Raw genomic sequence first — 21,749 nt, 5'->3', positions numbered from 1 at the left:
CTATCATCGTGTGTTCACATTTTAACTCAAAAGTAGATGTCTTAACGACAAAAATGGTCATATTGCAATGGCATTCCAATACTAACAGCACTGTAGAGACTCTTTTCAAAATCATAATATATATTTATCTACAAATACAAAGTCTACATTTATCAAAAGCTTTAATAACAAAAATAATAAACTAATAAGATACATACAGTAAAAACAGACATATTAAACCAAACTTCATATACAGTACATACTGAATGGAAATTGCTTGACATTAATAATGTGGACAATAAAAGCAATCATAAAATGTTATAAAAAAAAAACACAATCTCTTCAGCTATCAGTAACAAAATCCTGCAAAAATATTAGTAATATAAGTGCTATAGTAAATGCAAAATTCATCCCACTAAAAATGTACAAGCATGTACACCAGCAAGAAACCTGTATAAAATACAAAAGCCAAAAGAACACCATAAGCATGTTTTATTTCCTCACAGCCTTTCAAGAATCATGTAAGTATGATTAGATGTATGGAATGGAAAGTAAAAAGTTAATCTCACCTTGCAAATTTGATTGTTTGAAGCAGTTTGTTGTCGGTTCCTTTGTTTTAGTTCCCCATAAATAAAAAATGGATATGAGAGCAACTGGCATGCTAAATAAATTCCCATCAATATGGAGGGCCAGAGAAAGGCGTTTGTGAACCACTGCTTTACAAGACCAACATATATTGCGGCAACTGTAAAAAGTAAGAAAAGCAGAGATAAATGCAAAAAGAAAAATGAGACAGATCATGAAAAACATGTAAAAAAGCAGTAAAAAATAATCTCAAAATTCTTTTCTGGATTGTGTTTGAAATAAAATGTTGAAGACCTAAGTACATATTTATACAAAATGTGTGTGTGTGTGTATATATATATATATATATATATATATATATAATTATGCTGTCTATGAATGACACGAAACAAAAAAACATTTAAAAAAAAGGCTTTCTTACTTGTAAAACAAAAGTTTAGGAATGCAACCACTCTGAGCACCCAGATGAAAATCTTCCTTCTGAAATTAGTAACAAAATAAAGCTGATTTTATTTTTTAGATAAAAGATAAACACAAATATGCAGAAAAAAAGACAGCACAAAAAAAAGTTTTTGACAGTGTGCATAATCTAGCAATGTCACCAACAGGCACTTACAGTTCATGACTTGGTCCACAGAGAAAGAATATTAGCATGGTTTGGCATAAGTTCAGGCTTGCTGCCACTGCTGACAAAATTACGTGCTCAATCTATAAATGTGGAGATTCACGTACACACAAAAAACAAGTACACACAGATGAAAAAAACTATTTAGTATTATGGTTATACATAAAACATAATCGTGAGATCTAATGATCTTATTATAGGTATTTTTTTGTGTTTGTATTCAGTGTATCTAGTTTTAATAGTAGGTTATGTTTTTTGTATTTCCCAAAATTTGAAATATTATTAATCAGTATGGTGGCTTAGTGGTTAGCACTGTCGCCTTGTACCTCGAGGGGCCCGACTCAGGATTCCCGCATCGGTACTGTGTGCATGAAGTTTTTATGTTCTTTGCTTGGTGGGTTTCCTCCAAGTTCTCTAGTTTCCTCCCACAGTTCAAAGACATGCAAATTAGGTTAATTGCTGTTCCCAAGTTGTCCCATTATGTGTGAATGAGTGTGTGAGTATATGTATGTGCTCCAGGTCCCCCCTCGACCTTGCATACAGGATAAAGCGGTATAGACGACAAGTGAGTAAGTGAGAAATAATATTACATTTTATTTAAAGTTGATGTGACTGTAGTAAATTTAGGAAAGCAATATTCTTACTTCTTTAGTGTCTGTCAGTAAGAGAAAAAAAGCAGCCAATGAAAACACCAAAGACAGAAATGATGTCCCCTGTAAAAATAAAACAAGTTTCTAATTTTGTATGGAAGAGAAACATTTTGTAAGTAAAGTTATTGTAATTTATTTTTAAAGTATGTGCTTGGGCTAAACAATGTGTAGGATTTAAATATAAAATGCTTATGTTTTTATGTTTAACGTAAAATATTTAAATGTAGAATTATTTTTAGAATTTACCTTCAGGCATGCACGTATATCGCCTTTCAATAGCATGGGACCGCACTCGGCAAGAAAGAGGTAACTAAACAAATGCATAGCTAGCGATGATTTAAACTAAGATACACAGAGAGTGAGAGAGAGAGAGAGAGAGAGATGATTTTTAATATCTTACATAATAGAAATATTATACCAGTACATAACATGAGTTTTTCTGCTCATAATATTTGCAAAAAGTAGAAGTAAAAAATTTGTTATTTTAATCACCATAACCTCCTTGTCACCTTAACCTAATGGGCAGTTACATCAAACCTCTTCCATCACTAAGTATTTCTAGTCTCTTGGTTTTGCATGCAATTCTGTGGAAACTCTAGACTCAGCTCTTTGTAAAAATCTGAGGTAATCAGCAGGTTTGGAAATACTCAATCAACCACACCATCATACCACGGTCACTGTCACTGAGATCACTTTTTTTCTATTCTGATGTTTGAACAAAGAGTAAAAAAAAAAAAGAAATGGAAGGGCACAGTTGCTTCTGTTCCTTAATAAGGCAATGCCCCTTCTGGCTCATATAGTATTGGCAAAGTTTGGTTAAAAAAGAAAATAAAGATGAATGGTTGATGCATTTCAGTTAGTGCTTTAATTGGTAGTCTATGTTTGTACTGTAGAAGTTTTTTTTTTTTATTACAGTACTATTATTATTATGATTATGATTATTAGTGTTATTATTATTATTATTATTATCAAGATTTGCATTAAAGAATCAGGGGTGGTTTAAATTTATATTTATATATAATTATTATATAATTCCTAAGATGCAAAGTAATAATCACATGTATAATTCAACAAGCACATAAAGGATAGGAATCTGTCTACTTAATTCAAATAAATGAAATATGAGCTACATACCAAATGTCTTGCCTGTGGATAAGTTTTTATTTCTAAATAAACAAGAAATTAGACATGATAGTTAATCCAGTGTTTTAGAAAGTGATGCATAACAGAACTATAGGAACTTCAGTCTCATTCCTGGCACCCAAATGACATTTTTTATTGTTTTTGCAGGTGAAAAATAAGTAAACACAACCCATGCAGCAAAGTAATAAAAATAGGTTTTCTGCACTTATTACTATACAATTAATTTATATTTAATGAGTATATAAAATAGAAAAAACTAAATAGTAATTGTTGCATATGCAAAAGTTTGGACACCCTACAGTCCAGAACTTAATTACCTTATTAGGGTGTAATTAATTCATTAAGACTCATTCGTCCAATTAGGAATTGTCATCAAGAAAAACAATTCTTGATCATTAATGATAATTCAAACATTCTTTGTTATGCATTAAACCTTGAGCTAATATTGATTAACCATGGACTTTAAGGAGATGGCTAATGATGTGAAAATGAAGCTTAATATTGCTTGCAAAATAAGGAAAGCTAAAACACTTACAGCTCACATTTTTTACTGTTATTAAAAAAATGGAAAGTAAAGGTGAACTGTAGAAGTCAAGTTAAGATCTGGAACGCAAACAATATCTGCAAAAAGTTAAACAATACTCTTATAAGACACTAAGGACCTGGCACCTAAATAAATGTTGCACCATTCTACCATGTTGTGTTAGTTGCAGAAACAGGATTGGTATGGAATCAGAAGGAACCTTCGCCTTGCACTTCATAATAAATGTAAAAGAGTGTACAAATTCACCAAAGATATGTTTGTAGACTTTTCATAAAAATGACAAGTAGCCTGCTGCTAGGCATGGGAATTGATTTGAGTAGGATACGAAAAAACTGCAAAGGTAGATTGAAACTGAAGCTGAAAACAGTATGACGTCTACAACAGGACCATGATCGAAAACATGCCTCAAAATTTCCCACGACTAGCCTTAAAAGCTATTGGGAAAGGACAGTTCCCTTATTTTAAATCATATTTTCCAATAAGGCCAAAATGATCTAATATCTAGAGAATTTGTGCAAGTAAAAGAGAGAGAATATGCCCTCAAGGATAGAAAAAATCTGGTTACAAACAAAATGCATGCTGTGATATCTGCCACAGGTTATTTTTCTATTTTAATAGTTTACTGCAAAAGTTGTCTTTACTTCTTTTCACTCCAAACATAAAAAAAATGAATTCTAAATATTTCTAAATATTTCTAAAAGCCACAGTTTTGCATAAGGCTTAAAAATTTTAAATTCAGTATTGTGTTTCAAGCAATCGGTGATTTCTCATTAAAGGTAATGTATAGAATTTAAAATAATATAATGAAATATTTATATAAAAAGTTCTGAGCTACTGTAAGTTGTGACCTGATTGAGCAGGTTTTTCTTTGTATTGGACTAAATAAATGCAGTGGTAGAGAGACTAGTAGTAGGTGTGTCTTGTACACACCTGTAGAGGTTGGTGCTGGAGTGGAGGAAAGGTTATGTGTAGAGGTTGGTGCTGGAGTCGAGGAAGGGTCATGTGTAGAGGTTGGTGCTGGAGTGGAGGAAGGGTCATGTGTAGAGGTCGGTGCTGGAGTCGAGGAAGGGTCATGTGTAGAGGTCGGTGCTGGAGTCGAGGAAGGGTCATGTGTAGAGGTTGGTGCTGGAGTCGAGGAAGGGGCATGTGTAGAGGTTGGTGCTGGAGTCGAGGAAGGGGCATGTGTAGAGGTTGGTGCTGGAGTCGAGGAATCGACCCAGAATATATCAAAACTCTGAATGAATGAAGCCCTGAAAGAGAAAATAAATTATAGCAATGACTATAAATAAATAAATAACTATTTCATAATTTGCTTGTCTATCCAATGCAATATGTTTACAACCAAATTAGAATAATAGTAAACCTGAAATAATATTGTCCTGCTTCAGAAGCCGTCCAACTGACTGTTATTATGGACTTTGGGGAGTTGTCTTTTTGTGTTACAGCTTTACCCTGATAAAGAAAGCCATAAAAAGTATTTTAACTAGCTGTATTAATCTCCAACTAAACCTCTTCTACTAACTATTATATATTTCTCAGTGTATAATAATTACAGTTGCATATTTTTAGGTGTTTTAACTTTTATGTTTACACTAGGTCACGCCAATAGTGGTGGACAGCCTTGAACTGGCATAAATTATTATTGTTACCAAAAAAAACAACCATGATTTATTGTTCCTAGTTTTATTATTTAAAAAGCTTACTTTTATTTTCAAACCCAATGAAGGGTTTAGACAAATGAAGTGCTGGGATAAGAATGTAAAGAGCTGTTGATCACATTATTACGTCTGGCTGTTGTTTTAGTAATGGAAATGTGTAGAAAGAACACACTTACATTTATACCATCACATTTCTGAAGTCTGCTGAGGGCTGTGTTCTTCAAAGAGAAAATCCCCTGAGGTACTTTGTTGCCTGATTTTCGTGCTTCCAACATAAAACCACTGAATGTTTCAGAGCCGTCAGCCTTCAAGAATACTTCAAGTGTAAACACATAAAATAAAATGTGTGTATTTGTGTGTATAAACAGTGCAAACAAAAAAATATTTGGCAACTTCCTAATTTTCATTATTTTTTTGCATATTTGGAAAAAAAATTGGATGATACATCCATACATTTCACTTGATACATCCAGGACTGATTATTGCCAGACCTGTTGAATCAAGAAATCACTTAAATAGAACCCGTCTGATGAAGCAGGCTAAAAAAACTCAAAAACTAAATAAAATAAAAAAAAGGCAACACAATCTTCAAGAACAAATAAGTAACAAAGTAATTGATACCATATGTATGTGCCTGGAAAGGGTTTCAAAGCCATTTCCAATGTTTTGGGACTCCAAGGAACCACATTGAGAGGCATTGTCCACAAATGGAGAAATTTGAAACAGTGATGACCCTTCCTAAGAGTGGCCGGCCTCCCAAAATTACTCCAAGAGCACAACTCTGACTTAGTCAAGAGCTCGTAAAATAACCCAGAACAACATCTAAATAACTGCAAGCCTTACTTACCTCAATTAAGGTCAGTGTTCAAGATTCAACATAAAGAAAGAGAATGGGCAAAAATGGCATCCATGGGAGAGTTCCAGGGATCTGACCTTAGCCTCAAGTGCACTTGGATTATGCAGCAGGACAATGATGTGAATCACAAGAGCAAGTCCATCTCTGAATGGCTCAAAAACAAAATTAAGGTTTTGGAATGGCCTAGTCAAAGTCTAGACTTAAATCTGATTAAGAACCTTAAATAGGTCATTCATGCTTGAAAACCCTCCTATGTGGCTAAATTAAAACAATTCTACAAAGAAGAGGTGAAAATCCCTCCACAGTGATGTGAAACCCTGATTGATAGTCTGAACAGCTTGATTGCAGTTGTTTCTGCTTAGGGTGGCACAACTGGTTATTGGGTTTAGGGGGCAATTTTCACTTAGGCTTGGGAAGGTTTGGACAATTTTTTTCCCTTAATAAATCTTTTTGATATAAAAATTTGTTTGATGACCTGAGTAATTTAAGTGTTAGAAATATGCCAAATAAATAAAATAATTATATATATATATATATATATATATATATATATATATATACACACACACACACACACAACACAATAAAAGCAGAAGAGTTTATTAGAGACTGCACAGGACATCTTGGTCACACACACATATACACACACAAATAATGCATCTGTAAGAGAGGGGTACTTCCTGTTATCTCACTCTGCTTATACACACTGAAGATTCATTACAACATTAATATGTTGCTTTCTTGTCCTTCTTTCTAAAGCTGGGGTGTTGAAATTATGGGTCCCAAACCTTGTTAACTTCCCCTCCAAGGGGAACATGTTGCTCTAGAAGGTATCTTGCAAGCCCTTCTATCATCACTATAACTGCAAAGTAGCACCTTAAGCTTGGACAAATCACAAACACGCAAACATTTTCTTTACCATATAAGGTAACCCTTTAAAATTTATTACCACACACACACAGGAGTTGGACAATGAAACTGAAACACTGGCCAATTAAATGTTGGAGGTTTAATGGCTAATTTTGACCAGTCTGGTGGCCAATCTTCATTGATTGCACACTCCACCAGTAAGAGCAGAGTGTGAAGATTTAATTAGCAGGGTAATAGCACAGTTTTGCTAAAAATATTGCAATGCACACAACATTATGAGTGACATATCAGAGTTCAAAAGAGGACAAATTGTTGGTGCGCGTCTCGCTGGCGCATCTGTGACCAAGACAGCAAGTCTCTGAAATGTATCAAGAGCCTCGGTATTCAGGGTAATGTCAGCATACCACCAAAAAGGACCAACCACATCAAACAGGAGTAACTGTAGATGCAAGAGGAAGCTGTCTGAAAGGAATGTCCGGGTGCTAACCCAGATTAAATCCAAGGACTACTGAACCATCCTGGAGGACCATGTGCACTCAGTGGTTCAAACATTGTATCCTGAAGGCAGTGCCAGGTATCAGGATGATAATGCACCAATACACACAGCAAGACTGGTGACAGAGTGATTTAATAAACATGAAAGTGAATTTTAACATATCCCATGTTCTGCAAAGTCACCAGATCTAAATATTATTGAGTCACTTTGGGGTGTTTTGGAGGAGCGAGTCAGGAAACATTTTCCTCCACCAGCATCACATAGTAACCTGGCCAATATTCTGCAAGAAGAATGGCTCAAAATCCCTCTGGCCACTGTGCAGGACTTGTATCTGTCATTCCCAAGATGGATTGATGCTGCATTGGCTGCAGAAGGGGGTCCTACATCATATTAATGAATTATTGTGGTCAGTCGTTTTAGTTTCATTGTCCGTACATATAATCTTTTTTTTTTTAAAGCTAAGAACCAATTCTTGACAGTAAAAACAGGAAAAACACCCACCCTCAAAAGATACTCCCACTTCTGAAGACAAAACATCCTTATATTCTGGGTAAACTTTAAAAGGTGGCTTGCTGGACTGAGGCTGAAAGTTGGAGTGTATGACTTCCATTGTCTCACATATCTCTGGAAAGGCATCAAAATTGCCACCACTGAAACATTTCACCATGTGTAATATTGATTCCCCCAAGTAAACTAAGATTATAACTTGGTGTTTCATCTATAAAGCAAATAAGACAAAATAACATATTGTTTAGATGAATGTTGCATTTATTTAAAATGAGAATGACACTAAAGCCATTTAAACTGCCATTCTTTCAATAACTAATTTAAACTAATTTAAACTTTATACACTAAATCTATACACTTAGTATAACTAGCCCTTGGCTATGTTATTCTTGGAAATATAATAGCTATAGATTATATAATAATATTATTAAACCATCAACTGATTATAATACTTGTAGATCAATTCTACATTCTCCTCATGAATTAACACAAATTAGTTTTTAACATTATTTAACAAGTGATTGGAATTTACACAAATACAAATTTTAAAACTTTAAACAGTTAAAAGTCTAGCTTACCTTAAAGTCTCTTTCAGGATAGTAGAAGTCGTCTGTCTTCTTTCAGGAAGTGAATCTGCAAAATAGCCTGATCGACCTGGCCTTTAATTATTTTTTAACCAGGGTGACTCTGTGTACTTTATCCCACCCTACAGTCTACATGCACAAGAACTGCTGCATTGTCAGAACACGATGAGTAATCAGCAACTACCTAATCTGACAAAATGTAGATGAAGGTTTCTCTGAGCACTTCGTATAGCAACATTAATGAACATGCATTGTCATCAGCATTAGGGTTTTCACTTCTACAGAAGTTGAACTTCTCCTTAGTGGTATTGGCACAGCTGAGGTTAATGAAACATTAAATAATAAAACCACTACACTTGGGGTAATAGAGAATGACTAAATGTTAAAGAATATCTGTAAAACAGTACATTGTTACACTGTGAAAAACAAGAATAGTTTGTTCAAAATAATGGTCTTTTTAAATGTCCATGAAGAGAGATGTGGAATTTATTTTGCTTACAAAGGTACCCTTGACTACACAAAAGTTTGAGAATAATTTCCTGCAATAATAAAAAGACATTAACAACCCACACTGACTAGCTACTTTTTAGTTATTGTTTGTTTCATCCTGTTTAACAATTATTTAACAACATTTTATATTTTATATTTAACCTCTTCTGATTGCAATTCTTTAACAAATTCATATAAAACAAATGTAAAAAATATTGTTATATAGTTATATATATTTTAACCCAAAATTTTTCATGGAAATACCATTTCATTACCGTTTCATGTTGTCTATTTGGTCTGTGTTATATCCCCATAATGTCATTTAAAAGAGAAATGGGTCTGCATTCTTATGGTCTAATATTAGCTAGGTACAGTATGAGTTATTTTATTCAGCCACAGAAACAAGACGGCCGATATGAATTATACCAATTTACTCCTAGGGTCAGAAAATCTGTATGGTGTCAATAAATACAGTAGGTAGTAAGGGGGACAGTGCAATTACTTTCATTCAGCAAAATCACAATATTAGTGTTATAATGTTAAATAATCATTCAAAAATTATATGAACATAATTGTATTAATAAAAACAGTGATATGTTAGAAAAACTGATCTGCAAAAGTGTTTTTTTTTCATGCTTGTGTACATTTTCTGATGTATATGATTTTAAATTGATGAAAATGTTTCTATTACTTAACAAAGTGATTATCCTGCTTGTGAAACCCTCAATTCTTAGAATCATGATTATAGCCTTAGAGAAATATCTAAATGTTATCATATTTGCCCCTGATCTGTTGTATAATGATTTAAATTTTTATTGTACAGTACATTGTTGGGCAGTTTAAACGGAGTGTATTTATGTTCCCATAGATGTTTTCATGTCAACACATTAACCCTCCTATTCTGTTTAAAACAAGTGTGATCCATTTCATAATTAAATATTTACTGAATATGAAGTTTATTTTACTGTATCAAGGCTTCAAAACTATTTAAACACAATGAAGCGAATGTTTATCATTTTATGTGGTTTTAGAGGTCTCTAGAAATAATTACTTTTTTCAACTTCTATATCCTTTACACGCAACAAGCAATTTGAGAACACCAGTTAACCTAATCTGCATGTTTTAGGACTGTTGAGGGAAACCAGAGTACCCAGAGGAAACTCCCAAAACACAGGGAGAATATGCAAACTCCATGCACCCATGGGAATCTAACATTCTTCCCTGGATGTGCAAGGACATAGTGCTAACCACTATGAATGAAAGAATTCCATTAATTGCATAGGAAGCTGGGGGATATATTTTCAAATTTTCTATTCCATTTTTGATAATACAGGGAAACATGGGAACCTGGCAACCCGGGACTTCAGTACCATAGGACTCTGTGAACATAGGGCTTACCTTGTTATCAACAATTGTTTATTCTTCACACTTCAGTCCTCAGTTACCTCTGTTACTCTACATTTATCATAACCTGACTGAGAGTTTAAAAACGTGGCTTGTCCCATAGGGGTATGTGGTAAAGTTTAGACTTTACGTAACAAATTAACCCTTTTTTTAACCAGTTTCATGGAGGGTAGGCAATATAGGCCATGATTCTGATAAGCCTGCTCGTGTTACGAATGAAGGAAAACAAGAAGCAGGGATTATGTATGATCTATTAATCATTTTCTATTATATAACTGACTGCAACACACCGCACCCAAATGCAGGCCCCATTCCCAAAGTTCCTGGACCGTTTCACAGTCTTTGTCACAGAAGGTACTTCTTCTTTGTCTTTCGGCTGTTTCCTTTCAGGGGTCGCCACAGCGAATCATCTGCCTCCATCTAACCCTATCCTCTGCATCCTCTTCTCTCACACCAACTGACTTCATGTCCTCTCTCACTGCATCCAGTCACAGAAGGTTAAGGAAGTTAATTAATTTAAAGTTCCTAGTTAAAAACATGACTAAGATTTTAAATTGTAAACCGTTGTTTTAAACAGGCAAATGTGACTTCGAAAATGTCTAAAATTATTTAAAAAAAATATTAATTAGGTATGAAAAGATTGTTTAATGAAATGATCAGCTCTGGTGTAATTCACTGTCTGTCCAACAGATGGCAGAGTTGAGTTTATTCAGAACGTTAGTCGGTCACGTGTCCAAACAAACGCTCCAATCACAGTTCACCCGAGCGCAGCGGAATCATTTCAAACAGTTGCTTGCTTAGGTGTGAATAGTAACAGCCATGTTGTGAGAGTACGGCAGGTCTCTGTAGCTTAAATAGCAAGCGTTGGTTTTGCGTTTTAGTTTGTGGATTTTATGCATTTATTGTGTATAAATTAAACTTAGCAGCTTACTGAATGTCTTGCTAAAGATCTTTTTGTCTCGGATGTCAGGGGCACCGACTCAATGGACACGCATATTATCACGCCAGGTCCTTACCGAGCCACTAAACTGGTAAAAAAAAAAAGTTTTATATACGTGATTTTTTTTTCTTTTTGAAGCGTATAGATTAATATTGCATGTTTTCGATAAACCTTTGAATAATTTATTAAATTCTTTAAAGCTTCGGGTCTGCAGTTAATAAGAGTTTTGTTGTGCTGTGCTGGAAAACATCACGCCAGGTCCTCCTCATCAAACTTAGCTCTCACTCACTCACTCACTCAATCATACCGCTTTATCCTGTATTCAGGGTCGCGAGGACCTGGAGTCTGTCTCTCTTAGGGCACGAGGCAGGGTACACCCTGGACAGGGTGCCAATCCATCGCAGGGCACACACACATACACACAGTCATTCACACACTATCAAACTTAGCTAACATCTTTAAATGTAACATTGTGTGTGTATGTATGTATGAAGCATATATATGTATGTATACGTGTATATACATACAAACATATATATATATGTATGTGTGTGTGTAAAATTGTATAAATTTTTTTTTTATACAGTGGAATGAAGTGACTAAGCTGTTTCGGGCTGGAATGCCTGTAAAGAAGCACCGGCAGCACCTGAAGGCTTATGCCAACTGCTTCACCGCCAGCACAGCTGTGGACTGGTTACACCAACTCCTCAGGAACAACTGTAACTTCGGACCCGAGGTCACCAGGCAGCAGACTGTCCAGCTTTTAAAGAAGTTTTTAAAAAATCATGTCATTGAGGATGTAAAGGGACGATGGGGTATCGAGGACTTGGAGGACAACAATCAGCTATACAGGTATTCCTGATTAACAACAGAGATCATCACATACTCATATGCCCACTTAGTTTGCCCACTGGCAAGCTTTTCGGCAGGAACCCTGGATGAAAAACATTAAAACAGAGAACATTTCAAAAACCACATGGAAAAAAACTTAAGCATATGGTTGAACCAGGGTCCATGTGCTACCATGATGTCCTCTGACTTGCCGTGGTGTTGTACTGGTTAGAATCGGTGCCCCATTTCAGGCTCCACACTATGAAGTTGGAGTTTCTGTGCTTATTTCTCTGATTTTGGTGTGATTTTTCTGAACCAGCAATGGATGTGTGGGAACAGGCTTTCATTCCAACCAAGAAGAAGTCTGTATGATTTAGTCATTCTTGGCTTTCAATAGATTATCAGGTGTAGCTTTGACTTGGTTGGAATGAAACCCTGCACCCACACAACACTTTCTGGATCCAGTTTGTTCCCACTGCTGTAGATTGTAGATTGTCCGGTTTCCCCTTAACTTGCAGGAGTGTATGTATGTATGTATGTATGTATGTATGTGTGTATGTATGTGTGTATGTGTGTGTGTAGTGCCCTCTTTTGGATGGAAAAAGCTTTGGATCCACTGCAAATCTGGAATGAATAACATTACTGTTATACTGTATTACTGAACATGAATGAACAATTGGCATGTTATTGGAACATTTCGCAGGTTTCCACCCACTTCACCGTTAAAACCAATCCCTGCTGGTTCTCAAGGCACAAGGAAGAAAAGTTTGTCTTTAAAAGACAGAGAGAGCTTTTTCAAATTGAGAGGTTCCAAGAAGTTTGACAAGGAAATCCAAGTGAGTGTTTAAGGACACTGGGGGTTTGTTGACTTCTTATATGACTAGTTTTACAAATCACAACTCTTATTGCTTCCTAAAGGAAAATATAGCTCCAGCTGTGGAAGAGTCTTCCAACAAGTTATCCTCAGAAGAGGCTGTGGACTGCAGAGAAATCACAGAGGAAGAAATTCAGGATATTTGGAAGAGCGTAACATTAACACAGTAAGCATCAGCATTTTTAGCATGTATTGAAGATTTGCAGTGCTCTATGAAATAATGTGTAAGAATGTGGGAAAAAAATCATTTGAATGGATTTTTTATTTTATTTTATCAGTTTACAGAAGTTGCTGGGTTTGCATTCTTTGGAAGATGTTTTAAATCCAACAGAAGTCAATTCTCATTTTATTGTGTATAACATGACCAAAGTGAACAAGCATGGCGTCGTTACCTTGGAAGATAAAACGGGTAAGAAAATCTGTGCAAACATTAAATACTATTGCTTAAGCGGGTTTTTTTTTTGTTTGTTTGTTTGTTTGTTTGTTTGTTTTATCATGTTTTTATTGTTAATTTAATGGCACAATGGTTTAATTCACAGAGGATTTGCCACACTGGGTTTTGTCAGCTATGAAATGTCTCGCAAACTGTAAGTATGAATGTAATAGAAATCTCTAATGAGTAGATTGTATGTTGTATTACTATATATTTAAGAATAATCCGTAAAATACATTTACTTCTATTCAATTGGTGGTGCCCTTTAGTATGTTGCCTCACACTATTTGGTAAAATAATTGTTGAAAACACGATTTGTCTTTATGGCGTCGAAAATACCACTTCATAATTGGATAAATTGTTCTGTATTTTAGTTAGTGATCAAAAAAAAAAAAAAACACTGATTTAATTAAAAAAAATTATTTTTAAAGTTATGAAACATACACCTTCCTTTGAAGTAATGATCCAGTATTGGTAATAGTAGGACTAATTTATATCATGCTGGATGTTTTCAGATTAAACATGTGATGTTTGTATCTTTCTTGCATTTTAAAAGGGCCCAAGTTTGACCAGCCGTCTTACCCAGGCTTTGAAAGGGATGTCTTCAAATCAGTGTCTGACTATTTTCACAGTCTTCCTCAGCCGATGCTGACCTTTCAGTACTATGAATTGTTTGTTAATGTTCTGGGTATGTATGAAATTTAGTATCGCCCTATATCTGGTAATTTTTTTTTGTACTGTCCAAAATGTCAGTTGTGAATAGGTTGCAAAGTATAATTTAATTGTTATGGGTTCTGTTGGGTTTTGTTAATATGTTCTTTGCAAAATTAGGGGAAACTACCTAAAGGGTGCTTTTATACTGAGAAAAATATTGTTTCAGAATTTCATCCCTCTAAATCAGAAATATTTAACTTTTACATTAGATGTCCAAAGTTTCAGCTTTAATGCGAATAACACTATTCTTGATCTAAGCCACTGATCTTGATATCACTGAGATTGCTACTAGCTGAACCGAGTTGCTCAGTATCACTCCATTGCATTTTGAACAGTTGAGTCAAATGTTTGCTGTTTCTCTTGACTTAATTTTTAATTAATTTAATATCAAACATTGCAGGAAACCTTACTTGTTTTTAGGAGATTCAAAAATGTTTCTTCCAATTGCAGTATAATTGTGTTAGCTGTATTGTCAAAGGATGTGAACATTACCATCTTATACGAACAGCAACAATTCTGTATAAGTAAACAATATAATACCAACATTGCGAGGCATGAAGAGTCCTGAGAAAACCATGTGCGGCTTGTGAACTACTGGATCTCAATCATGACGATAAAAATATGTTATAATAATAATAATAATAATATGCGTAGTAGTAGTAGTAGCAGTAGGTTGTCCAAACGTCCTTTCAGACATGCTATAACAGCAAAAGTCAAAACCTGGTATTTAAAATGAGAGGGATGAAATAATGGCTCATATTTAACTTTTCTTTTTATTCAAAGGGAGAAAGTTCAATTTACACTACATTAACAGTTTACTCCTACGATGGTGCTTTTTGTTAATGTGTCTATATATTTTTTTTTAACTAACCCTCCTACTGTGTGTACCTTGACTCATAAAAAAAAAATATATATATATATATAATAACTTACTCTTTTTCCTCCCGCAATCCTTCCCTGCTTGTTTGTTGTTCATGTTGTCTTGTCTGGTCCTTTGCTAGTTTTGTGCGGTTATGCCCCTGCTCCCAGTGCTCAGCATGGAAAGCGTAAAAACCTGGATGACCTAAGCTGTCCACAGCCGGCCAAAGTCCCTCATCTGAACTCTGCCAATGCCTTTAGATCCACTGAGTGTCTCTTGTTAAGTTTAATAAGAAAGGAGTCCTTCGAGGAGGCTGAGTCCCCCATGAAAGAGGTGTTTACCAGAAAAATTTACACCCGGTCACGGTCCTATGGACGCCAACTTAACAGGTTTCCAAAAAGGAGCTGCTCTTTGGAAAGAATCCTTGATGAATCTACAGATTCATGTCCAAAATGGGAGCTCTTCAGGTCTGCTGAAAGTCTATCGTCCATCAGGACTAACAGCACTGATAGTTCCTCTCCGCAAGAAAGTGCTCCAGTAGACATGGAACCTAAACCTGATGGCTCTTCCTCTATGTCCTCTGACACCTCCCCAGATGAAACTTTTCCAGGTATAACGATTTCTCAAAGCAACAGCAGCTCAAGCTCCTACCTTTCCTCAGAATGTCAACTCGCCAGTCAGAAAACTGCCAGGCCTCGGCCCAGAAGCATCGGGAACTGTCTGGATATATTAGAGCACAGAGAAATATCCGCAAGTTGCTTTAGCATCAATGCCCCGGTAGCAGAAATTACTATGAGACCAGATTTGTCCTCCTCTACTGTTAGTCTTAGAGGTCCCAGCTTGGTTCGTTTGCATGGAAGTTGCTTGGATGTCAGCACAGGGCCAAGCACGAGTAGACATTACAGCAGCACTCTGGATTTGTGCAAGCCTGTTGTGCCTTGTCGCCCCTCAGTGTCTTCTGTTGCACGTCGCCTGAGTCCTGAGCAAAGTAAGGCCTGCATGTGTCTTTCCATAGCATCGTGAGTGTTCTGCTTGTGTTGGTGTGGCTTGTAATTGTCATATGTATAACATTGACTTTAACATGGATGCAAACTATATTTTCCTCTCTTTTGCATGCTTTTTTTTAATCACACATTTGCTTATTAGGGAGATGTTTTTGTAAGTTATCTGATTCTAATTGTTACCTCATATATTTCGTTATATGTAACTTGTGCGTGTGAATGTGTGCTTATGAGAGATTTTGTATTTTTGTGCTTGTTTTCATCAGCCTATGGGATTTATTAAGGTTTATAATCATGCATGTAGTAACAAATTAATGAAATGCTAGATTTCTAATGTATTCAGATTACACGTTTTTTTTTTTTTTTTTTTAGTATGTGTGTATGTGTATAAATACTGTTTGTGTTGTGTGTGTGTGTGTGTGTGTGTGTATGTGTGTGTGTGTGTGTGTGTGTATATATATATATATATATATATATATATATATATATATATATATGTATATGTATATATACATATATATATATATATATATATATATATATATATATATATATATATATGTAAATAGGGGAATATCATTAAGGACCGGAACAAGAAAATTAAAAACTGAACCTGTGTGAATCTAAAGCAGAAATATAACATTTCATTTATTTATTGATTGATTGAGGTGTATGCATGAAGGGAATTGGTCACCGTGTATATTTAAATGGCCATGTTGCTTTTGTTGCACGTTAATATATTATACTTTACTGCAAATCTTTTGACTTTGGGGGTTCATAGGCTTGCTTCAGCCATCATTGGAGCGTCTTGCCATCGAGACACTGCAACTCTGCACACTTCTCCTTCCTCCGGTTTCTCGACGAAAACTGCAGCTGCTCCTTCGCATGATCTCACGCATGAGCCAGAGCGTGGACATGCCTCGGTTGCATGATACCATCGGCACACGCACGCTAGTAAGGAACAACCATCTCCTGTCACAGAGATCATTCAGTAACCTAACTAACAGTTGTTCTATAATTTTTGATGTAGCAGTTACTTTGTCTGCCTGTAATTACCATACATTATCAATAGGGTTTTTTGTTTGTTTTTACATTGTATTATCATTGGATGTTCTAATGCAGTGTGGCCCTCGTTTGTGTTTGTGATTGCAGATGGTACAAACATTCTCTCGATGTGTATTGAGCTGTGAGGAGGAAGTAGATCTGGATGAGCTTTTAGCCACCAGGCTGCTGTCCTTTTTAATGGACCATCATCAAGAGATACTCCAGGTGCCCATGTACCTGCGTAATGCTGTTGAACAACACATTGCCTTCCTCAGATCCCAGGTAAAGGATCTCATTGAGAAGAATTGCAATGAAAGCAAAATCTTACTTTACTCAGAGCTTTTAATGTACTGAAACTTAGTTTTAGTGTAACTTAGTCCGAGGCAGCTAGTGTGGCTAGCTAATGTAACTCACTTTATTCAAACTGAATAATGTCATAAAGAATCGGACTAGTAGCTTAACATGACCGCTAAACACAAACAATATTAAATAAAATGTTTTGTGACACCACTGATTAAAACTCAGGTCATTCGTTTCTGTTACAGTATTCCGTATTGGCTAATACAAAAAAAACATGTCTGAAAGAATGGTATATATGATGTTTTTATTTTGAACATAATTCTGTCATACTTAAGACATAACGTGATCTGATTTTTTTTATTTTTTGGTTCCTCGTAGAAAAGACACCCTCTTTCAACCTACTCATTCTGCAAGCAGATCAGCAGTGAGGAGTTTGAGGAGCAGAAGCTGTCTTTGTCTCAAGCAGCTGTTGCAGAGCTGCTGGAGAGTATTATTAAGGACAAAGGCATGTCAGTCAAGGAGAAAAAGAAGAAACTTAGACTGGTAACAATCCTTCGGTTCCATTTTCTATAGATTTATGTTGGTGTCCTATCCAATACATTGTAAATATTTGAAACTCTTGAGACCTGACTATGTACTGTTATGTACCTTGTAATTTTTTTTCTCACTGCTTCTGTGTATTAGCACCTGATAACTAAATCAATGTCTTTACAAAGAAGAATGTTTGGAAAAGCAGAATACCCTTCAATCATCATAGGACCGTACACATCAAAGGGATAAGGGAAAAAAGTATTTAGTCAGCCACCAATTGTGCAAGTTCTCCCACTTAAAAAGATGAGAGGCCTGTAATTTTCATCATAGGTATACCCCAACTATGAGTGACAAAATGAAAACAAAAATAAATTCAGAAAATCACATTGTAGGATTTTTAAAGAATTTCATTGCAAATTATGGTGGAAAATAAGCATTTGGTCACCTACCGACCTGCAAGATTTCTGGCTCTCAGAGACATGTAACTTCTTCTTTAGGAGGCTCCTCTGTCCTCCACTCGTTACCTGTAGTAATGGCATCTTGAGATCCCTAACTCCAGGGTTGTTCTTGATTTTTATCTTTCTACACTGTAAAGCAATGCTAAAGGTGTCCTTTAACAGTTAATGTTGATATGTATATGTTACTCATGTTCTGTAAAGCCTTCAAGACGGCTCTAATACGAGGGGCTGTTAATTGGTGACTTTTGAGGCTGGAAACTTTAAATGAACACCAGATGCTGTTTTGCTCTTGCTTTTGGAAAGGTCTTCAACATGGTGCTTGATGGGTTTTGCAATAAATAAATAAATAAATGTACAGTAGCCCCCTTCCTAATATTAAGTGGGGTCCCCCTTTTGTCACCATAACAGTAATGCCTAGTATGTTCTTACACTGTTCTATCTCAACCACCATTAGGCTTTTCCATAGTTCCTCAGACCATGTGCATTAGTGAGCCTTGGCCATCCATGACCCTGTTGCCAGTTCACTGGTTTTCTTTTCTTTTAGTAACCAAATGTAAAACCTTGTTCTTCTGACCAAGACCATGCTATTATGTAATCTATTATTATTATTATTATTATTATTATATCCTTTTAACTTTCTCACTACTCTCTTAATCACTTACATCTTCATAACATAATAAATTAGCTTAATATGTGATGTGAATCTTGCCATGAAATAGCCTGAGAAGCTGATATGGCAATAAATCCAAATACAAACAAACAATCATTTCTTTTAGTAGGTCATAACCATAGCAGACCAGGAACATCCCACAAGATCTTCTGGCCCTGTCCTCTAGCCACAGCCCATTTTTTTCTGCTTCCAATACATTGACTTTCAAGTTTCACTTGCTGCCTAATATATCCCACTCACTTCCAGCTGCCATTGTAGTGAGAGATTGAAAATGTAGCTGTTATGAGAAGGGTCAAATTGTAATGTATAGACAACCAAAGTCAGAGCAACTCCAGAACTGCAACTCTTGTGGGATGTTTCCAGGCTGCTGTAGTCAGGACTTACTAAAAGTGATCCAAGAAAGGAGAACCGGTGAACTCCTGATAGAGACATGGGTAGCCATGGTTCATTGATGCACATGGCAAGCGAAAGCTGGCCCGTGCCGGTCGATCTAATAGAGCTATTGTAGCTTAAATTAAGAGAAAGGTCAGTTTAAATAGAAAGGTGTCAGAACATACAGCGCATTACTGTTTTGGTGGCAAAAAGGGAGAGCTACTTAATATTAGGCTGGTAGTCATGATGTTATGGCTGGTGTGTGTGAGAGACGGTGTAGTGAAAATGTCATGTTCTCATGTAAAGTATGAAGATGTTTAGGTCTCAAGAGAGTAATGTTTGTTTTATTTATAAACCTTTCGTCTTCTCAGTTTCAGAAGGAATATCCTGACATTTACTCTCGCCGCTTTCCTACCACAGAGAGTGAGGCGCAGCTTTTTGCAGACAAACCAAAGATCAAACCACCAATGTTAATCGGCATTAGGAAGTCTAAAGCTTTTAGTATTCGGAACTGAATAACTCTGAAAACGTGTTGTATTGGTGTCTAATTGAGTGTTACGTCAATGTCATGGTTATGTCATGGATGCATTAAGATTATGTGACTTGTGTGTTATCCTTTAGAGTCACTGCTAATTGTTATTGGAATTCCATTGAGTTCTCACTGTTGGGCATCAGACAAATTGCAGCTACTTTTGTGTTTGTGTTAACTCGCCTAGGAAGAGCAGGAAGGCTAGTGGTCCCCATAACTGGGATTGTTATTCTGTTTAATATGATGGAAGTGTTTTTGTTATGCCATTTAAGGTACGACACTTAATTATTTTTTCAATGATTTTTCTCACCTTTATTTATTGTATGCACACAGTTGCCTTACAATCATGGGAACTTGGAAACAGATTCACTTCCAAATGCATAAAACAAAAGATGTATCAGGGTTAGTTTTAGTGTCCGTATAAGCATTCTCTTGATATTTGGGGAATTTTAACTCTGGTGCCTTTGGGAAAACTAAGCCTCTCTAACTGGTGAGTAGAATTTTATATGAAATGTTTACAAAAGAATTATCAGCTTTTCATTTAAGCAAGGTTTTTTATAAACCAAATGAAGGTGTGTCTTGTTTTATAACATTATTGGTCTATTTTATTTATTTTATGTGTACTCCTCTCCTCATGTAACTGTTTTTGTTTCCTGATATTTTAATTTTTGGGTTCTTACTAGTTTGTTTTATTAGTTTTTGAGCTCATATTTGTTTTATCATTCCTTATGAATACATGCTGAATACCTGTACTTCTAGCAAAGTAACTTTTAAATTAAACAAAACTAAATTCACACTCATGCTCTGGAGGTTTTTTAAAGTTATGGAAGGGATGGGAATCACCAAGGACTAGGCAGTATGATGTAAGCATGATACCTAGGTGCCAGTTTAACTTGCATTGCTATTCTGTCAGCAATTCAAGATTTACATAAAATATTCAAAATATATAAAATTGAATTTATTCCTTTTTTTTTTTTTTTAGATTTTGTTGTAAACAAACTTAAATAATTTGCTCCTACCACACAAGACACTGTGCTGCTGTCAATGTGTAAATAGTTTACAGCTATTTTTTTTTAATCAGAACATGAATTACCACACAACCACCCAATAATCGTGATACTCAAGTTAATAAATTTTTCCCTTTATTTTTTCGTCTTTAGTTTAAACCCACTATGCAATAGATATGATTTTTTTAATATGATCTGTTGTCCTTTAAATGTCATAACGGTCTATGTAACCATTTAGATAGTTGAGCCTAATGCTTTAGCAATTGTTTTTTGTAGTATTTACTTGAGTACATTGTTCTGATTTTAAAATGTACATAAACCCAAATACCTTTAAGCTGCTTCTGAGGTCAGCTCTGGGCCAATAAAATAAAAGTAACTTTTAATTATTAATTTAATAGCATTTGACCTTTATTGCATTTGTTTTCAGTGTTATGCAACGTAAGTGGGTTGCTTGGAAAACATTTCTATTCATGTTAGGGAAAATCGTAACATTTTTTTCTTAATTTTTTTCAAGCAAGCGATCACATGACATACAAAACATGGCAATATGTTTTATTAGCATATATGTTACTGTGCTAACCAAAGTTAATATTTTACTCAACTGCATCAAAAGCTTCAGGATAGGGACAAAGTGTAATCTTTATGACTCTAACCATGGCATGGTTGTTGTGATCAGATGGACTAGTTTAATTATTTTAAAAACTGCTGATGATCTGGGGATTTCATTCACAAACGTTTTAATGAGTAAGTGTATACTTGCTATATAACTGCTGTCTCAATTTATAAAATTATAGTC

At 35.3% G+C, this 21,749-nt stretch overlaps 2 protein-coding genes across 4 annotated transcripts; one reads left to right on the top strand and one right to left on the bottom strand.

The window, feature by feature from the left end:
- Positions 1-224: 224 nt before the first annotated feature.
- Positions 225-8,707, bottom strand: LOC128529917 (uncharacterized). Of its 2 annotated transcripts, XM_053503530.1 has the most exons (12): positions 8,492-8,707; positions 7,908-8,124; positions 5,361-5,500; positions 4,890-4,978; positions 4,457-4,776; positions 2,974-3,005; positions 2,086-2,181; positions 1,834-1,902; positions 1,181-1,272; positions 986-1,044; positions 549-724; positions 225-429 (listed from the first exon to the last, which is right to left on the bottom strand). In XM_053503530.1, the coding sequence occupies exons 2-12, from the start codon at positions 8,122-8,124 to the stop codon at positions 322-324; spliced, it is 1,398 nt and encodes a 465-aa protein (XP_053359505.1). In that variant the 5' UTR covers positions 8,492-8,707; the 3' UTR covers positions 225-321. The 2 variants fall into 2 exon arrangements, with proteins under 2 accessions (XP_053359505.1, XP_053359506.1); XM_053503531.1 differs by lacking the exons at positions 1,834-1,902; positions 2,086-2,181.
- Positions 8,708-11,192: 2,485 nt separating this feature from the next.
- depdc1a (DEP domain containing 1a) lies at positions 11,193-21,329 on the top strand. 2 transcript variants are annotated; one of them, XM_053504961.1, is made up of 12 exons: positions 11,193-11,421; positions 11,917-12,182; positions 12,865-12,997; positions 13,080-13,201; positions 13,314-13,444; positions 13,575-13,622; positions 14,025-14,156; positions 15,184-16,029; positions 16,824-16,996; positions 17,195-17,368; positions 17,765-17,929; positions 19,789-21,329. In XM_053504961.1, exons 1-12 carry the CDS (start codon positions 11,374-11,376, stop codon positions 19,930-19,932), a joined length of 2,382 nt encoding a protein of 793 aa, XP_053360936.1. In that variant the 5' UTR covers positions 11,193-11,373; the 3' UTR covers positions 19,933-21,329. The 2 variants fall into 2 exon arrangements, with proteins under 2 accessions (XP_053360936.1, XP_053360937.1); XM_053504962.1 differs by lacking the exon at positions 15,184-16,029.
- Positions 21,330-21,749: the final 420 nt, after the last annotated feature.

Source organism: Clarias gariepinus, chromosome 9 (genome assembly GCF_024256425.1).
Source record: "Clarias gariepinus isolate MV-2021 ecotype Netherlands chromosome 9, CGAR_prim_01v2, whole genome shotgun sequence".
NCBI lineage: Eukaryota > Metazoa > Chordata > Actinopteri > Siluriformes > Clariidae > Clarias > Clarias gariepinus.
This window is presented reverse-complemented; position numbering and strand designations above follow the sequence as displayed.